This window comes from Scyliorhinus canicula, chromosome 13 (assembly GCF_902713615.1).
Source record: "Scyliorhinus canicula chromosome 13, sScyCan1.1, whole genome shotgun sequence".
NCBI lineage: Eukaryota > Metazoa > Chordata > Chondrichthyes > Carcharhiniformes > Scyliorhinidae > Scyliorhinus > Scyliorhinus canicula.
Window position 1 is genome coordinate 136,023,028 of NC_052158.1, and position 15,586 is coordinate 136,038,613.

At 43.9% G+C, this 15,586-nt stretch overlaps 1 protein-coding gene across 6 annotated transcripts in view; it reads right to left on the reverse strand.

The window, feature by feature from the left end:
* Nucleotides 1–555: 555 nt before the first annotated feature.
* rfc4 (replication factor C (activator 1) 4) overlaps nt 556–15,586 on the reverse strand; it is a 36,529-nt gene continuing 21,498 nt past the window's right edge. For 5 of the 6 annotated variants that reach the window (XM_038816160.1, XM_038816156.1, XM_038816157.1 and 2 more), the window contains 4 exons: nt 5,766–5,891; nt 4,663–4,743; nt 3,232–3,348; nt 556–824 (listed from right to left, as the gene is read on the reverse strand). In XM_038816160.1, the coding sequence (XP_038672088.1) occupies nt 729–824; nt 3,232–3,348; nt 4,663–4,743; nt 5,766–5,891 (420 nt within the window). In that variant the 3' untranslated portion in view covers nt 556–728. The remainder of the gene's footprint in view (nt 825–3,231; nt 3,349–4,662; nt 4,744–5,765; nt 5,892–15,586) is intronic. The other variant, XM_038816159.1, reaches the window with a different exon arrangement.

The window sequence follows — 15,586 nt, forward strand, 5'->3', positions numbered from 1 at the left end:
GCACTTGTGGGAGGAAACTGGAACACGTTTGGCGAAAGACTGACGAGATACAAAGTGGAAGAGAGATGTAGGAAGACTACTATTGTCTGGGCACTGATACAAAATAACGTCACAAAATATTACAGCATTATCATTTCAGTGCATGTTTGAAATAAATTCAAGTGTGCATACAAAATAATTTTGATGCTTGGCTTCCTCCCAAAGCACTGATGAGTTCAAATTGTTTGTGTCAGACTAAACGGACGATCATTTAAATCAGAGATGAGGAGGAATTTCTTCAGCCAGAGGTGGTGAATCTGTGGAACTCTTGTCACAGAAGGCTGTGGACGCCAAATCACTGAGTGTCTTTAAAACAGAAGTGGATAGGTTTTTGATCAATTAGGGGTAATGGGGAGAAGGCAGGAGAATGGGGATGAGAAAAATATCAGCCATGATTGAATGGAGGAGCAGACTCGATGGACCGAGTGGCCTAATTCTGCTCCTATGTCTTATGGGCTTCTGGTGTTTGTGCCAAGTAGAGTTGCTGAAATACTCAAAAACCAACAAATAATTATATTTCAACCATAGACTTAGAAACACTTTATTTTTGTATAAAAATTGATTTAGAAGCACTGTAGGAAACTCAACACTTGGGCTGAGGCTCTTCAGATTGTAAATCCACCTTTCGGGCCTTTGTGCAATGAAATAAATGTGAACGGTATTTTGTTCAACAGCTGCCCACCTGTAGTTTAAACACTCTGCGTAAACTGTTGCATAATAACAGCAGAGAGAGCGATCATCTGCAAGTACTCATCAGCACCATCGGCTAAGCACTTATCAACTTCCTGGAAAGAAAAGAACTACTTTTAAAGTGGAAGTGACATCATAACATTCTTTAAAGCTAATTAAATACTGCCAGAGGTGGATTGAAAAGTAACATATTAATATCCAAACCCTGAAATTAGGATCCCACTCAAACACCTAGATTCTACTTATATTGTACTTGTGTCTATATACAACTGTTATATGGGAAATGCCAATAAAAAGATTTATAAAAATGGAATACTGTACTTATGCCGGCAAAATGAAGGACACCTCAGAAATTTTTTTGTCAGTATTCGAGCACATTGGAAGAATGATAAATAGATAGATAGAACAGTACAGCACAGAACAGGCCCGTCGGCCCTCGATGTTGCGCTGAGCAATGATCAACCCACTCAAACCCACGTATCCACCCTATACCTGTAACCCAACAACCCCCCCTTAACCTTACTTTTTAGGACACTACGGGCAATTTAGCATGGCCAATCCACCTAACCCGCACATCTTTGGACTGTGGGAGGAAACCGGAGCACCCGGAGGAAACCCACGCACACACGGGGAGGACGTGCAGACTCCGCACAGACAGTGACCCAGCCGAGAACCGAACCTGGGACCCTGGAGCTGTGAAGCATTTATGCTAACCACCATGCTACTACCACATCAAACTCAATCGGGGGGAGGGGGGGTATAATTTAAGATAAAATATTCAGAAAAATATAATTGCAGAAATTAAGAGCGGGGCTATGAGACCACTTAAATTCAGAAAGTTACATATTTTCTATAAAATTACAAAAGATTTACTCGGGATGGTTCTGTAAATTCTCTCTCAAAATGATACCCCAATTTCATTAAAACACTTCAATCTTATTAATTCAGCCGTGCTATTGGGGAAAGGTGAATATTGTTGTGGGATGTCAAATAGATGTAATTACAAATTTTGTTCAACAGAATCAAACTAAAGTGATCAAAACTCTTGAACACACTCCAGTGGCTAGTGAACTACAGCCTATTATTAATTACACAAGCATTTTAGCCAACTGTTAAGTGGAAATTAAGACCAGTTACAGGATTTAAAAGGTGGTTTCCAGAATTCAAAAGTCAGGACACCAAATCTATAAAAGCAAGGATGGAGTTATCAATAGAACATAGAACTATACAGCACAGTACAGGCCCATCGGCCATGATGTTGCGCCGAGCTAGTCTGAAACTAAGATCAAATCAACCTACTCCCAATCATTCTAGTGCATTTCATATGCCTACCCAATAACCACTTGAAAGTTCCGAAAGTGTCCGACTCCACTACCATAGCTGAGAGTGTGTTCCATGCCCCAACCACTCTGAGTAAAGAACCTACCTCTGACATCCCTCCTATATCTTCCACCATAACCTTGTAACAGCTACATCCACCCGAAGAAAAAGTCGCTGAACGTCCACTGTATCTATCCCTATCATCTTATACACCTCAATTAAGTCGCCTCTCATCCTCCTTCGCTCCAATGAGAAAAGCCCCAGCTCCCTCAACCGTTCCTCATAAGTAAGAAGTCTTACAACACCAGGTTAAAGTCCAACATGTTTGTTTCAAACACTAGCTTTCGGAGCACTGCTTCCTCAGGTGAATTCACCTGAGGAAGGAGCAGTGCTCTGAAAGCTAGTGTCTGAAACAAACATGTTGGACTTTAACCTGGTGTTGTAAGACTTCTTACAGTGCTCACCCCAGCCCAACACCGGCATCTCCACATCGTTTCCTCGTAAGACCTACCCTCCAATCCAGGCAGCTTCCTGGTAAATCTCCTTTGCACCTTTTCCAATGCTTCCACATCCTTCCTATAATGGTGACCAGAACTGCACACAATACTCCAAATGTCAAGGTCTTGTACAGTTGCAGCATAACGTCACGGCTCTTAAACTCAATACCCCTGTTAATAAATGCTAACACACTTCAAGGCTCTATCCACTTGGGTGGCAACTTTCAGAGATCTATGGACATGAACTCCGAGATCTCTCTGCTCCTCCACGTTTTTCAGAACCCTGCCGTTAACCCTGTAATTCGCATTCAAATTTGTCCTACCAAAATGAATCACTTCACACTTATCAGGGTTAAACTCCGTCTGCCACTTTTCAGCCCAGCTCTGCATCTGCAGCCTACAACAGCTCTTCACATTATCCACTACTCCACCAATCTTGGTGTCATCAGCAAATTTACTAACCCAACCTTCAACCCCATCATCCAAGTCATTGATAAAAATTACAAATAGCAGAGGACCCAGCACTGATTATCCTTGTGGTACACCACTGGTGACTGGGCTCCAGGTTGAAAATTTACCATCTACCACCACCCTCTGTCTTCTTTGTGATAGCTCGGCGAATGATATTCCACTGAAACTACAGAAAGGTAAACACGGCTCGCTGTTCATTTCAGTCCATACTTACTGCCAGTTTCAGTGTGATTGCTGATTTCTGTTGATCGTTAAGATCTTCTTTATCGATAATGACATCGTGTAGCTGGTTGATTAACTGTGTTGCAGCGTAACCTTCATTAACCATATTCTGACAGGAAAAAAAACAGCGGTGGATAAACAAGCACTTTGGTGCATACATCACATTGCAAATAGTGAATCAATTCCTTTCCCTGCACTGACTCAATGAGATACAGTTCCACAGGTATTTAATACACCTCTATAACACTTTCACACTTTCTTCAAGTTGGCATTGGAATCATGATTGATCACACAGGGCTTCAGAGTTCTACATAAATGATGGCAAATTTGGTTTGTGCAGGACAAAATCAAATTCAGCAAATAATGTTCTCATGTCCCCCACTCCAATTTTTGTCTTTAAGTATGGCTCAGGCCAGGTAATATGAAGAGCTACAATTAAAGCGGCATCATTGATTGGCAGACTCAATGTCACTGCTGGCACATTATTTATCAGAGGGCATTATAACCCAGCCAGATCTATCCTCATACCACATTAACAGAAGCATAATTTTAAGCAGTGATCACTAGATCTAGATAAGGAGCAAAAACCCCAGCCAGTATTTTCTCTCCTTACACGAGCAGGCTGAAGTTAATTAGCACTGCCGGTCTGGCTGAGATCAACTAATTCAGCTTGGTACTATATGAAACAGTGTCAATCAGTGGGGCCAGCAAAAGAGCTTGAACCAAGTAACATTAGGCATATTTAATTAATATTAAAATATAAACGTGCAGTTTATAAGAATATAATGCCATCGTGAACTAAGATTTGAATAGAGTCTGGACAGGTGGCCATTAGAATGGTTAATATGAGAATTGGAAATTTTGTACATGTACAATATGATACACACCGAATTGAGTAGTAAAGAGGGGGTCTTTTTTCGTCATCTAAATTTTGAATATCTATCTTACCTAGTAATGTTAACCGGAAAAGAATTGCTCACCCAATTAATTAATCTAGGCGGTCAAATCCATTTTTTCTCATCATCTTCTCCACTCATTCAAAATAAAATAAAGCATCTGCTGACCCGAGGCCATCCAACTGGATGAGCAGAAGGTTTTTATCTAAAAATTTTTTAAAGGATGCTGACGAATCCTCACTGGCTACCTAGCTCATTGCATTAATTCCATACTCGGCTCAGCGCTCGAGTCCAGCAGGTAAGCCTGGCCAAACTCTCCAGTACAATTTCACAAAACACTAAATAGATCTGTGCCCAGATCGATATTGGGAGGAAATTTTGATGGCAATGTCAAATGGGTGTGAGAGGATTGGACACATACATCAACTCAAATTTTCTTTACACCGAGGATCTGCCACTACATTTCAATGTCTCAGGCATCGACTCAGCTCACGTCCACTGTCTTATTAAGAAATCTTTCTCCTTACTTTTACTACAGTTTCCAGTTTTTCAAAAGAGCTGCTGTGGCATGCAGCTAAATGGCTGTCAATGATTTCTGATGGCACAACCTAGAAAAGAAAAAAAAAATGAATTAACAGTTCTTTCCCCCCACAAATTGTTTGTGCGTTTGCGAGATTGGATGGGGCAGCTGAAGAGCCAGCAAAAAGAAACAAAAGTGTTCAACTTTGAAATAGGGTCGAGCCCAACATTTTCAAAAACATGGAGAATTTCCCATGTCCTTTTTAGTTCTGTTCTCAAGATGGAACAACAATGCAAATTACAAATATCAGCTTAGCTCAGTGGCTAACATCTCCCGATTGTCGGTTTCAGCTTCAGTAGACTTCAACACATCCACTAATTAGACTGACCTCTCATTGCAGTACTGCATTTTAAGAGGCATCACATGGATGAAATGTTAAAGCCAAATCCCTACCTACTGCCTTCTGGTAGACACGATACATCCCACGATATATCTCAATGATGTGGGAACAATGGCAAGCAATCTGGCAGTTATTATAGATTTTCACAAATTACTGGATGTTGCAGATTGTCACTATGTGATTTGAACTCAGGATCTCTAGGTTGTTAGTCCAGCACCATAAACACATTGTGGCCCACTATTGCCTGCAAGCATACTTATTGATTGACATGCGACTTCTCACATTAGAGGAACGCGAAGAAAACTCGAGGGAATGAAGCGATGTTCAGGGAAAACAGTTACATGACCTTTGTTTTACTCCTGTTTTACATAACGGGAAGTGTTGGATCACCTGTAGTGGTCAATATATGTACCACATAATAGGTTACCACAGGTGGGGTAACTAACAGGGGCACTGTTCTTGTTGGGAGACCTGTAAATCAGAAACCAATGAGATTGACCCTAAATATGTAACAAACTGGACATGTACAAAATGCTCTGGACACAAGATGAAAACTGCATGTTGAAAAACTTTCCCAGCTACGAACAGATGCTGGGCAAAACAGTAAAAGAATGGATATCTATGGAAATACTTGTCAAGGAAAGGGCATATTCGTTCCTGCAAAAAAACTTGACCTGTCTAGAGTACATAGGCAGAAAAGGTTTTCCTACCCCAGCAATTTCCCTGATGACTTGTTCTGTGATGTCTTTCCCTCCCGTAAGTCTTGTTGCACACTGGAGGTAAGTTATTGCCTTTCTCAGGTCTCCATCAGATACACTGATGAGAATATTGATTGTCTGGAAAAAGCCAACATGATGTAATAAGAACATTTGCTTAGTTGAGTTAGTCATTTCATGCAACAATGGAGTTCTTCCTTTTCTTTCAATTGGTTAAGTTTTCAGTCTCTCTGTGTTTGGCCCAGCACACCAAGGAATTACTTGTGCAACACAGCTATTTCCACCAGGGAATGCAGGCTAATTAAATATCTTGACCACCGATATTGATCAACATCGGTGGTTAAGATATTTAATTAACCTGCAATCCCTGGTGGAAATAGCTGTGTTGCACAAGTAAACACAGCTGAATATGGTGACTCTCAAAGGTTGCGATTAGTATGCAGGACAGAGGCTCAATCAGCTGAGCGAAAACTCATCAGTAACCCAGTGCTCTGCCTACCCTGATAACTCAGCATCTTCTAATGAAGTGTCACCCATCTGAAATACTCTATTCACAGATGTTGTCAGACTGTGACTACTTTCAGTATTTTATTTGTATTTCCAGCATGTTTGCTCTAACATCCAACTCAGATCTACTTAGAAATACAAGGTGCTCCATGGTGCATCACGCCCACCAACTTACCTACCTACAGTCTATACTTACCAATGTTCAGGGAGATCTCTTTTAGAATTCCACTGGTGGGTGAATTATGTGCTCATTCAGGTGAGAAAGGTCAGGGGTGAAGAAAAGTGTTTCCTCTTTTGGCTCTTAGAATCAGGATTAAGCACTCGAGCCAGAGAATCTGCACAGTGCAGAAGGAGGCCATTAGGCCCATCAAATCTGCACGGACCCTCCAAAGGAGCACTCCACCTAAACCCACTACCCCGTCCTATCCCCGTAACCTCGTGCATTGGTCATGGCCAATCCACCTAACCATTAGACACTAAGGGGCAGTTTAGCGTGGCCAATGCACCCAATATGCATGCCATTGGACCGTGGGAGGAAACTGGAGCACCTGGAGGAAACCCACGCAGACATGGAGAAAATGTGCAAACTCCACAGTCACCCAAGGTTAGAATCAAACCCAGGTCCCTGGCACTGTGATGCAACAGTGCGAATCACTGTGCCACCAAGTAGGCATACAGAAAATCTAGCTCTGAATTTCCCAATAATGTATCCCAGCTTTCGTTGGAGAAGGGAAACTGAATCTGCAGAAGTATGACACTTCCATTTGCCACATTTTGTGCCGTAGGTTGATGTAACAGCGAGATAGCATTACAATTCACACAGGAACATTACAGTCCACAGAGAGAAATCATTCATCTCAGCTGTAAAGTTGACTGTTGCTGATATTGATGTGGAGCCTTTTTGGAGAGATTCATTTAGAACTAAACTGAACCACGTTCGTCCAGCTTGGTGTTCCAGAAGCAACTGACATCCACCCGAAATCCAAAAGCCCACCACCTTCTTGTGACTTGTTACAAAAGATTATATTGCCCCAGCAAAAATCAATGATTCTTTGCCTTTGAAATCACAGCAAAAATACAAACTTTAAAATTCAACATTTCTCACATTCGTCACAATAAGCAGAGAATGTACACAAACAATGTAGATGGACTGAATTGCATTCCTCATTTTACTTAGCTCTGTAAAAGTTTCATACCATTCCATTGATGACTGAGTGATCATAACAACAAAGGAAAATAGGAAGAGAAGACTATATCACCTGTCAAGCCTGCCCCACCATTCATTGCCATTATAGCTCATCTTGGCTGTCTCCCCAGCACCCCATATCCCTTAATTCCCCAAGAAACCAAAATAATCTGTCCATCCCAGCCTTAAATATATTTAACAATGGGGCAACCACAACCCCTTAAGTGAAGACATTTATTCTCATCTCAACCCTAAATGATTAGCCCTTCATCCGAGAGTGTGCCCCCATGTTTGATTCCCCAAGTCAGAGGAAACAATCCCCGTGTCCACCCTATCAGGTCTTGTATGTCCCTTCAGAATCTTGTATGTTTCAATGAAATAACTTCTCATTCTTCTAAACTCTGGAGAATATAGACCCAATTTACTCAGCCTCTCATCATAGGACAACTCTCACATCCCAGGAATCGATCGAGCGAATCTTTACTGGACCATCTCGCGCGCATACTTTCGAAAATACAGAGGCCAAAACTGCATACAGTACTCCAAGTGAGTTCTCGCCAAAACCTTGTATAATTGTAACAAGACTTCTTTATTCTTGTACTCCAATTCCCTTGCACTAAAGGCCAAAATACCATTTGCCTTCCTAATCACTTGCTGCACCTTTTAGTTGTACAAAGCTCTGTGAATGTACCTACAACACATGGGATTCAGCAGTTCAAGAAGACAGCTCACCACCACCTGCGCAAGGGCATAAAGGATGAGCAATAAATGCTGGCCTAGTTAGCAATGCCCATATTCAATGAATGAATTAAAAATAAAATAGAATGATCCATTTATTCCTATGCTTCTCATTAACAGGTTCTCAATCGATGACAGTACATTCCCCCCAAACCAATGCGATTTAATTTTGTTTCCTTACCTCGTGTGTGGGGCCTGATCAAAAGCATTCTGAAAATCTAAATATACCATGTCCACTAGTTCCCCCATATCTACTCTGCTAGCTAGTTACATTCTCAAAAAACTCCAACTGGTTTGTTAAACAGGATTTTTTTTTCATAAATTCATACCGTCTCGGCCCAATCCTACCATTATTTTCTAAGTGTTCTGTTTGCATTTTATATTACAGATCCTAGCATTTTTCCTGATGTCAGACTATCATATCTATTGTTCCCCATTTTCTCTCTCCCTCTTCTTAAATAATGGGATTACATTTGCCACCTTCCAATCTGTAAAAACCATTCCAGAGCCTATAAAACTTTGAAAGATGACCACCAAACCATCTACTAACTCTGTGGCCACCTCCTTCAACACTTTGGGCTGTAGATCATCAGGTCCAGGGAGTTTTTCTACTTTTAATTGCTATTCATTTATCTAGTACTAGATTTCCGCACCAGATTTCTGGTTCAGCACGCAATCAGGATTCTCCGTTTCGCCGGATGGTCAATGGAGTTTCCCATTATGGGGCAGCCCCACGCCGTCGGGAAACCCACCTAAGCTGCCGGCAAAATGGAGCACCCTGACGGTGGAGAATTCAGCCCATAGTTCCTTGTTTATACGAGCCCATTGATTCTCCATTATTTCTGGGAGGTGTTTAGTGCTTTCCTCCATGAAGACAGACACAAAAAGGACCTGCAAAGATGAAACACACTCCCACTCTCCCTCGCGGGGAGAGTCCAGACGATCAAAATGAACGTACTGCCCAGGTTCCTCTTCCTGTTTAGATCCATTCCGATCTACATCCCCAAGACCTTTTTCAAAATGCTGGACAAACTTATCATGGCGTTCGTATGGGGGGGTAAAAATGCTAGGATCCCAAAGAAGGTCCTACAAAAAACAAAATCCAGGGGGGGGGGGGGGGGGGGGGGGGGGGGGGGCTAGCCCTCCCGAACCTACAATTCTACCACTGGGCGGCAACAGCCGAGCAAGTAAGGGGATGGATCCAGGAGCCAGAAGCCGAGTGGGTGCGTGCGGAGGAGGCCTCCTGCATGGGGACCTCCCTCCGGGCCCTCGCCACGGCAGCACTCCCATCCCCACCCAAAAAACACTCCAGCAGCCCAGTGGTGACAGCCACCCTCCAATCCTGGAACCAACTGCGGCAGCAATTTGGCCTGACCAAAATGTCGGACAAGGCTCCCATCTGCAACAACCAGCACTGACTGACGCCACCTTCAAAAGCTGGAGGCAGGACGGGGGGACACTGACAGTCGGGGACCTATACACGGACGACAGGATCGCAACACTGGACGAACTGACAGAGAAATTTTGGCTAGCCGGGGGGAACGAGCTATGGTACCTGCACCTCAAAAACTTCCTACGAAAGGAGACAAGGACGTACCCACAACCGCCACTACTGGAGGACCTGCTGGACGCAAGTATCCTAGAGAAAGGGAACTGTAGCGACATGTATGACCGACTGGTAGAAAGGGATGACACCGTACTGGACGCAACAAGAATGAAATGGGAGGATGACCTGGGGATTGAGATAGGGTGGGGACTCTGGAGCGAAGCACTGCATAGGGTCAACTCCACCTCCACGTGCGCAAGGCTCAGCCTGACGCAACTAAAAGTGGTACATAGAGCCCACTTAAGAAACCGTATGAGTAGGTTCTTCCCGGAGGTGGAGGACAGATATGAACGGTGCCAAAGAGGCCCGGCCAACCACACCCACATGTTCTGGTCTTGCCTCAGACTTGTGGAGTACTGGACAGCCTTCTTCGAGGCTATGTCCAAAGTGGTGGGGGTGAGGGTGGAGCAATGCCCGATAGTGGCGGTCTTCGGGGTTTCAGACCAGCCAGATCTATTCCTGGGGAGGAGGGCGGACGCCCTTGCCTTTGCCTCCCTGATTGCCCGCCGTAGAATCCTGTTTGGCTGGCGGTCAGCAGCACCACCCAGAGCTGCAGACTGGCTGTCCGACCTCTCGGAATCTCTCCAAATGGGGAAAATCAAATTCGCCATCCAAGGGTCAGACGACGGCTTCCACAGAAAGTGGGAGCCATTCATGCAATTGTTCCGGGACCTGTTTGTGGCCAACGAACAAGAGGAAGAGTAGTCGGGTGGCCAAGAATCAGGGGGAAATGGACGGGAATCGGTTGGATATAAAATATGAAAACTCAATAAAAAACATTTTTAAAAAAAATGAAGACAGACACAAAGTATTTGTTTAGTTTCTCTGTCATTTCTTTATTTCCCATTATCAAGTTGCCCAACTCCACTTATAATGGACCCACATTAGTTTTTGATAAATGCAGGCTATTCAAGGAATTAACTAATTAAGGAGAGCCAGCACGGATTTGTTAAGGGAAAATTGTGCTCAACCAACTCACTGGTGTTTTTTGAAGAAGGTTGATGAGGGCAATGCTGTTGATATGGTGTACTTGAACTTCCAAAAGGCAAGTGATACAGTGCTGTACTATACACTTGCAAGCAGTTATAGTTCATGGAAAGAAGGGACAGTAGCAACACGGATACAAAGTTGATTGAGTGACAGGAAACAGAATAATGGTTAATGGTTGTCTTTTGGGCTGGAGAAAGGTTTGTCGTGGAGCTCCCCGGGGTCAGCGTTGAGACCCCTGCTCTTTCTGGTATAAATTAATTGCCTAGACGTTGGTGTACAGGGTAACAATGTCAAAATTTGCTGGTGATACTAAAATTCAAAGGATTGTGAACTGTGAGGTTAGTCTGGAATTTCAAAAGGACATAGTTGGTGGAATGGGGATGTGGGGGGGGGAGAACAAATGGCAGATGAAGTTCAAGGCAGAAAAGTGTGGTGATTCATTCTGGTAGGAAGAACAGAGACAATATAAAATAAATGGTATGGCTCTAAAGAAAGTGTAGGAGCAGAGGGACCTGGGTATATATGTGCATTCGTCATTTAAGGTGGCAGGACAGGTTGACAGAGTAGTTGATAAAGCATACAGTATCTTAAGATTTATTAATGGGGCATAGAATACAAGATGAAGGAGGTTATGTTGAACTTGTACAAGACACTAGTTCGATCTCAGCGAGAGTATGGTCTCCAGTTCTGGGCACCACGCTAAAGGCAAGATGTGAAGGCATCGGAAAAAGTGCAGAAAAGATTCATGAAAATAAGCTCTAGAGATGAGGAACTTCAGTTACAAAGGCAGATTGGAGAAGAGAAGGCAGAGAGGAGATTTGATAGAGGTATTCAGGATCACGAGGGGACGGAACTGAGTAGGTAGGAAAAGGTTCTTACTTGTCAAAGGCTGAGAACAGAAGAGCAGAATTTACACGGATTGGCAAAAAGAAGCAAAAGCGACACAAGGAAAATCGTTTGCACACAGCGAGTGTTTATGGTCTGGAATGCACTCTCGTTAAAGTGTGTTGGAGGGAAGTTTAATCGAGGCATTCAAAAGGGAGCTGTGTGTAAAGGAAGAATTGTACATGGTCAAGCGAAGAAGGCAGGGTAATGGCACTAGGTGAATTGCTCATCTGAGCAGCTAGTGCCGACACAATGGGCTAAATGGCCTCCTGTGCTTTAACACTTCTGTGATTCTGTGGCCACACGTCAAATCAATCGGACATGGTGAAATGATGCTTGTCACCATGTGCAAGATTTTAATCAGATCGACATTGGGACCCTGCGACAGCCCATTCGGCTTTTTTTTGGATATTCGATCATGGGATGTGGGCGTTGCTGACTATGCCAGCATTTGTCACCCACCCCAAATTGCCTTCGAGAAGGTACTGGTGAGCTTACTTCTTGAAGTGCTGCAGTCCCTGTGGTGTAGGTATATTCAGAGTTGTTAGTGAGAGAATCCCAAAATTTTGACTCAGTGACAATGAAGGAAGGGTAATATAGTAAGGATGGCATGAGGCTTGGAGGGGAACTTGCAGGTGGTAGTGTTACCATGTGTCTGCCGCCCATGTCCTTCTAGATGTTTTAGTTGTTACATTACAACTGGATGCTGTGTGGTGATCAGTCGCTGTTTCTAATAAATGTTCTTTGACACAGTGCAGTAACACTGTTGCCCACTTTTAGTCCCGTCATTCAATCCAGAATGAGGGCAATGGTGAATCTAGTCCTTGGAATGATGTAATGACTAGAACCAGTGAGATGGTATGGACATTTAAGAAAGGCCAACAAGGCTACTTCAGGACAAGACAGATTCATCTCCAGAGGCATTTAACCATCAGGAGATATGTGAGCTTACGAGCGAGTTCTGGGTATCCCTGGTACATATGTAATTATCCATTGACATCAGACCCATGGATGCATTTCTATTGCCTGATCCTTTCCAAATCCTCTTCCCCGGAGGAGGCAAAGTGCGCAGTGTGAGGTGTCATTCTTCCACAAAACTCCCTCTAGATGCTCAGGTCGTGCAGAGCACAGCATATGCCTCATTACATGACACCCTTGATGGGACATATTGCAGTGCTCCCCGTTGCTTAACTTATTCAGAGCGTTTTAGCAAGTGCCCGTCCATTATCCTCATCGCCAGTTTTTGCTGTGTATTTGGAGAATGATACTCAGGAACAGTCGGTAAACAAACGCAACTTAATTGTGGTGTGTTCTGTCTTATACCTGCCGCTTCTCTCTTTCCCTCTGTACATCATTTTTGCATACATTACTACCGCAGGGCTCTACAGTGAGCTAACGGGAAAAATAACAACATTTCCTCCTCCCCTTAATTTAAACATCCTATAAACAAGTTCAACATGAACAATAGTCAATAGATTAGCTACTATTTTAAATTCAGGCAGCCTGGATGTTGCCATTCCCGGAACAGTTGACAGCGAACTTCTGGAATTTTCATCTTCACACTGATGTCAGAGGTGGTTGGTTTAACCGGTGATGACATGAGAACTGGAGACTGTCTCTGCGTCTGAACAAAAGGTGAGGTAATGTGTTGAATGCTGTTTTCTTGTAGGAAGTTCTCAAATTCCTAGGAGGCAAACTGGGATCCGCTGTTGCTTACCAGCTGTCCAAAGCGATTAAACACTTCTCCCAGCTTCTCAAATGAGGTAGATGTCATCACAATGATCCTTGGCCATTGGTGAGCACGTCAGAAGTTACTAAAAACATGTAACCTTCGAACGGTCCTGCAAAGGCATATGCACGAGCTGCCAAGCCTCTTCTGGCCACTCCCTTGGCTGCAGAGGTGCTAAGGGTGGCAGGTTTCTTATCATTGCACAGAAGAACATGTTCTAGCCTTTTCTTTGAGCTCAGCATCAAGTCCAGGCGACCAGAAATAACGTCGAGTGGCCCTCATGTAGCTTCTCCGACACCCGTTTCCTCAATGGTGGCAGAATAATCACTCTTTAATGAAAATGAAATGAAAATCGCTTATTGTCACAAGTAGGCTTCAGTGAAGAAACTGTGAAAAGCCCCTAGTCGCCACATTCCGGCGCCTGTTCGGGGAGGCTGGTACGGGAATTGAACCGTGCTGCTGGCCTGCTTTAAAAGCCAGCGATTTAGCTGTGCTAAACCAGCCCCGAAATGCTAAACCAGCCCCTAAAGCTCCCTTTAGCTCCCATAGAAGACATTCTGACTAAACTGACTGCTCCATTCTCCTAGAGCAGTATGGTTTCAGGCTGAAATTTTGGCCTCCCACCAATCCCACAAACAGTTTCTCAATGTGACAGACTGTTCAGTACATAACACTGGATTTATGGTGACCTTAAAGTCCCCACAAATCCTCACGGAGCCATATTTCTTGATGACGGGAACAATATGTATGGTCCATTTGTTGATGCTGATAGGTTCCGGTCTTTACAAGCCACTCCAAGTCAGCCTCCACCTTCGGCCTAATAGCATATGGTACTTGATGCCTTCAAGAATTTTGCTTGGTTTCCATATTTTATTTTGACTGTGATGTCCTCCTTCATGCTCTCGAATTCTCCATTGAAAACAAGTGTGACATAAAAAATTTCAAGAGGCCTGATTCTCCATTGGCTATCATATGGACTTCAGCCCAGTTCAGTCGAATCTTCTCCAATCATGCACGACACATCAACAGTGTATAGTTTCCGTCCATTCGCTATGTGTAGGGGCAAAGCTGCCATTTGCCCATCGAGTACACAGCCACTTCAATGCGGCCCTTCAGGGGAACCACGTCTCGTGTGTACGTCTTCAGCACTATCCTTGATGGCCTTCAGGGATTGTGTTGGAGTTTCTCATTGGAGATAGTCCAGAAAGACTGCTGCCCCAGTGTCAACTTCCATCCTTCCAACTTCCATCACATGCAGCACACACGTGAAAACATTCCCCCATCTGACTTTTCTTTGCTTAACTTCCTCCGCGTGGTGTAGCAAACACGCGTCCATTATCCTCATCGCCAATTTTGTTGTGTACTTGGAGAATGACACTCTGGAACATTCGATGAACGAACATGACTTTATTCTGTTGTGTTCTCTGTCATACTTGCTGCTTCTCGGTTTCCCGCTCTACATCGCATTACATCACTTCCTTGCATACATTACTACGGCAGGGCTCTACAGGGAGACAAAATATATAACACTCCCTCAAATTCAGCCACGAATCTGAACCTCATCTTGAGAAAGTCATTAGCATGTCCAATGGTAGCCACATGGCAGTGGTTCCAGGTACCCGCTGTTCCACACAGGTGTAAGTAGCCATGCATTTAAAGTGTACCTAATGTTACCAGAATCCACCCATGAAGACACTTGGGTGGCCTAAAGAGCCGAGGCATCCAGGATTGTCCAAAGATTTCTGAGTCATAGCAGGCTTCCAGGGAGTCATACACACACCTGCACAATCCTTTTGCAGTGGAGATGGACCAGATGAACATTCATCCATTGGAACCCCTTCCTGTTCATAAAGGCTTGATGGGCACATGTGTGCAGATTACCCCTGCACTTAAAGGAATCCAGCAATGGTTCCCAATCCTATCATCTTGTTAACCTGACTGCCCTGATCAGGACAATAACCGATACATTGCCCTGCCCAGGTGTACCCAATGACTGCCAACCCCGGTCACCATTCACCTACCGCTAAGCTCTCACCTTTCAGCAAGCAAGCTACTGTGCCAGTGTGCCCCAGTAAAAGTTTAAAATGCACCTCAAAATTGCCATCCATTAGCTGCTAAACAGCCTCAGTTGGCTACTCGCCACCATTCTGCTTTCCGACCTGCTCTGGGAAATT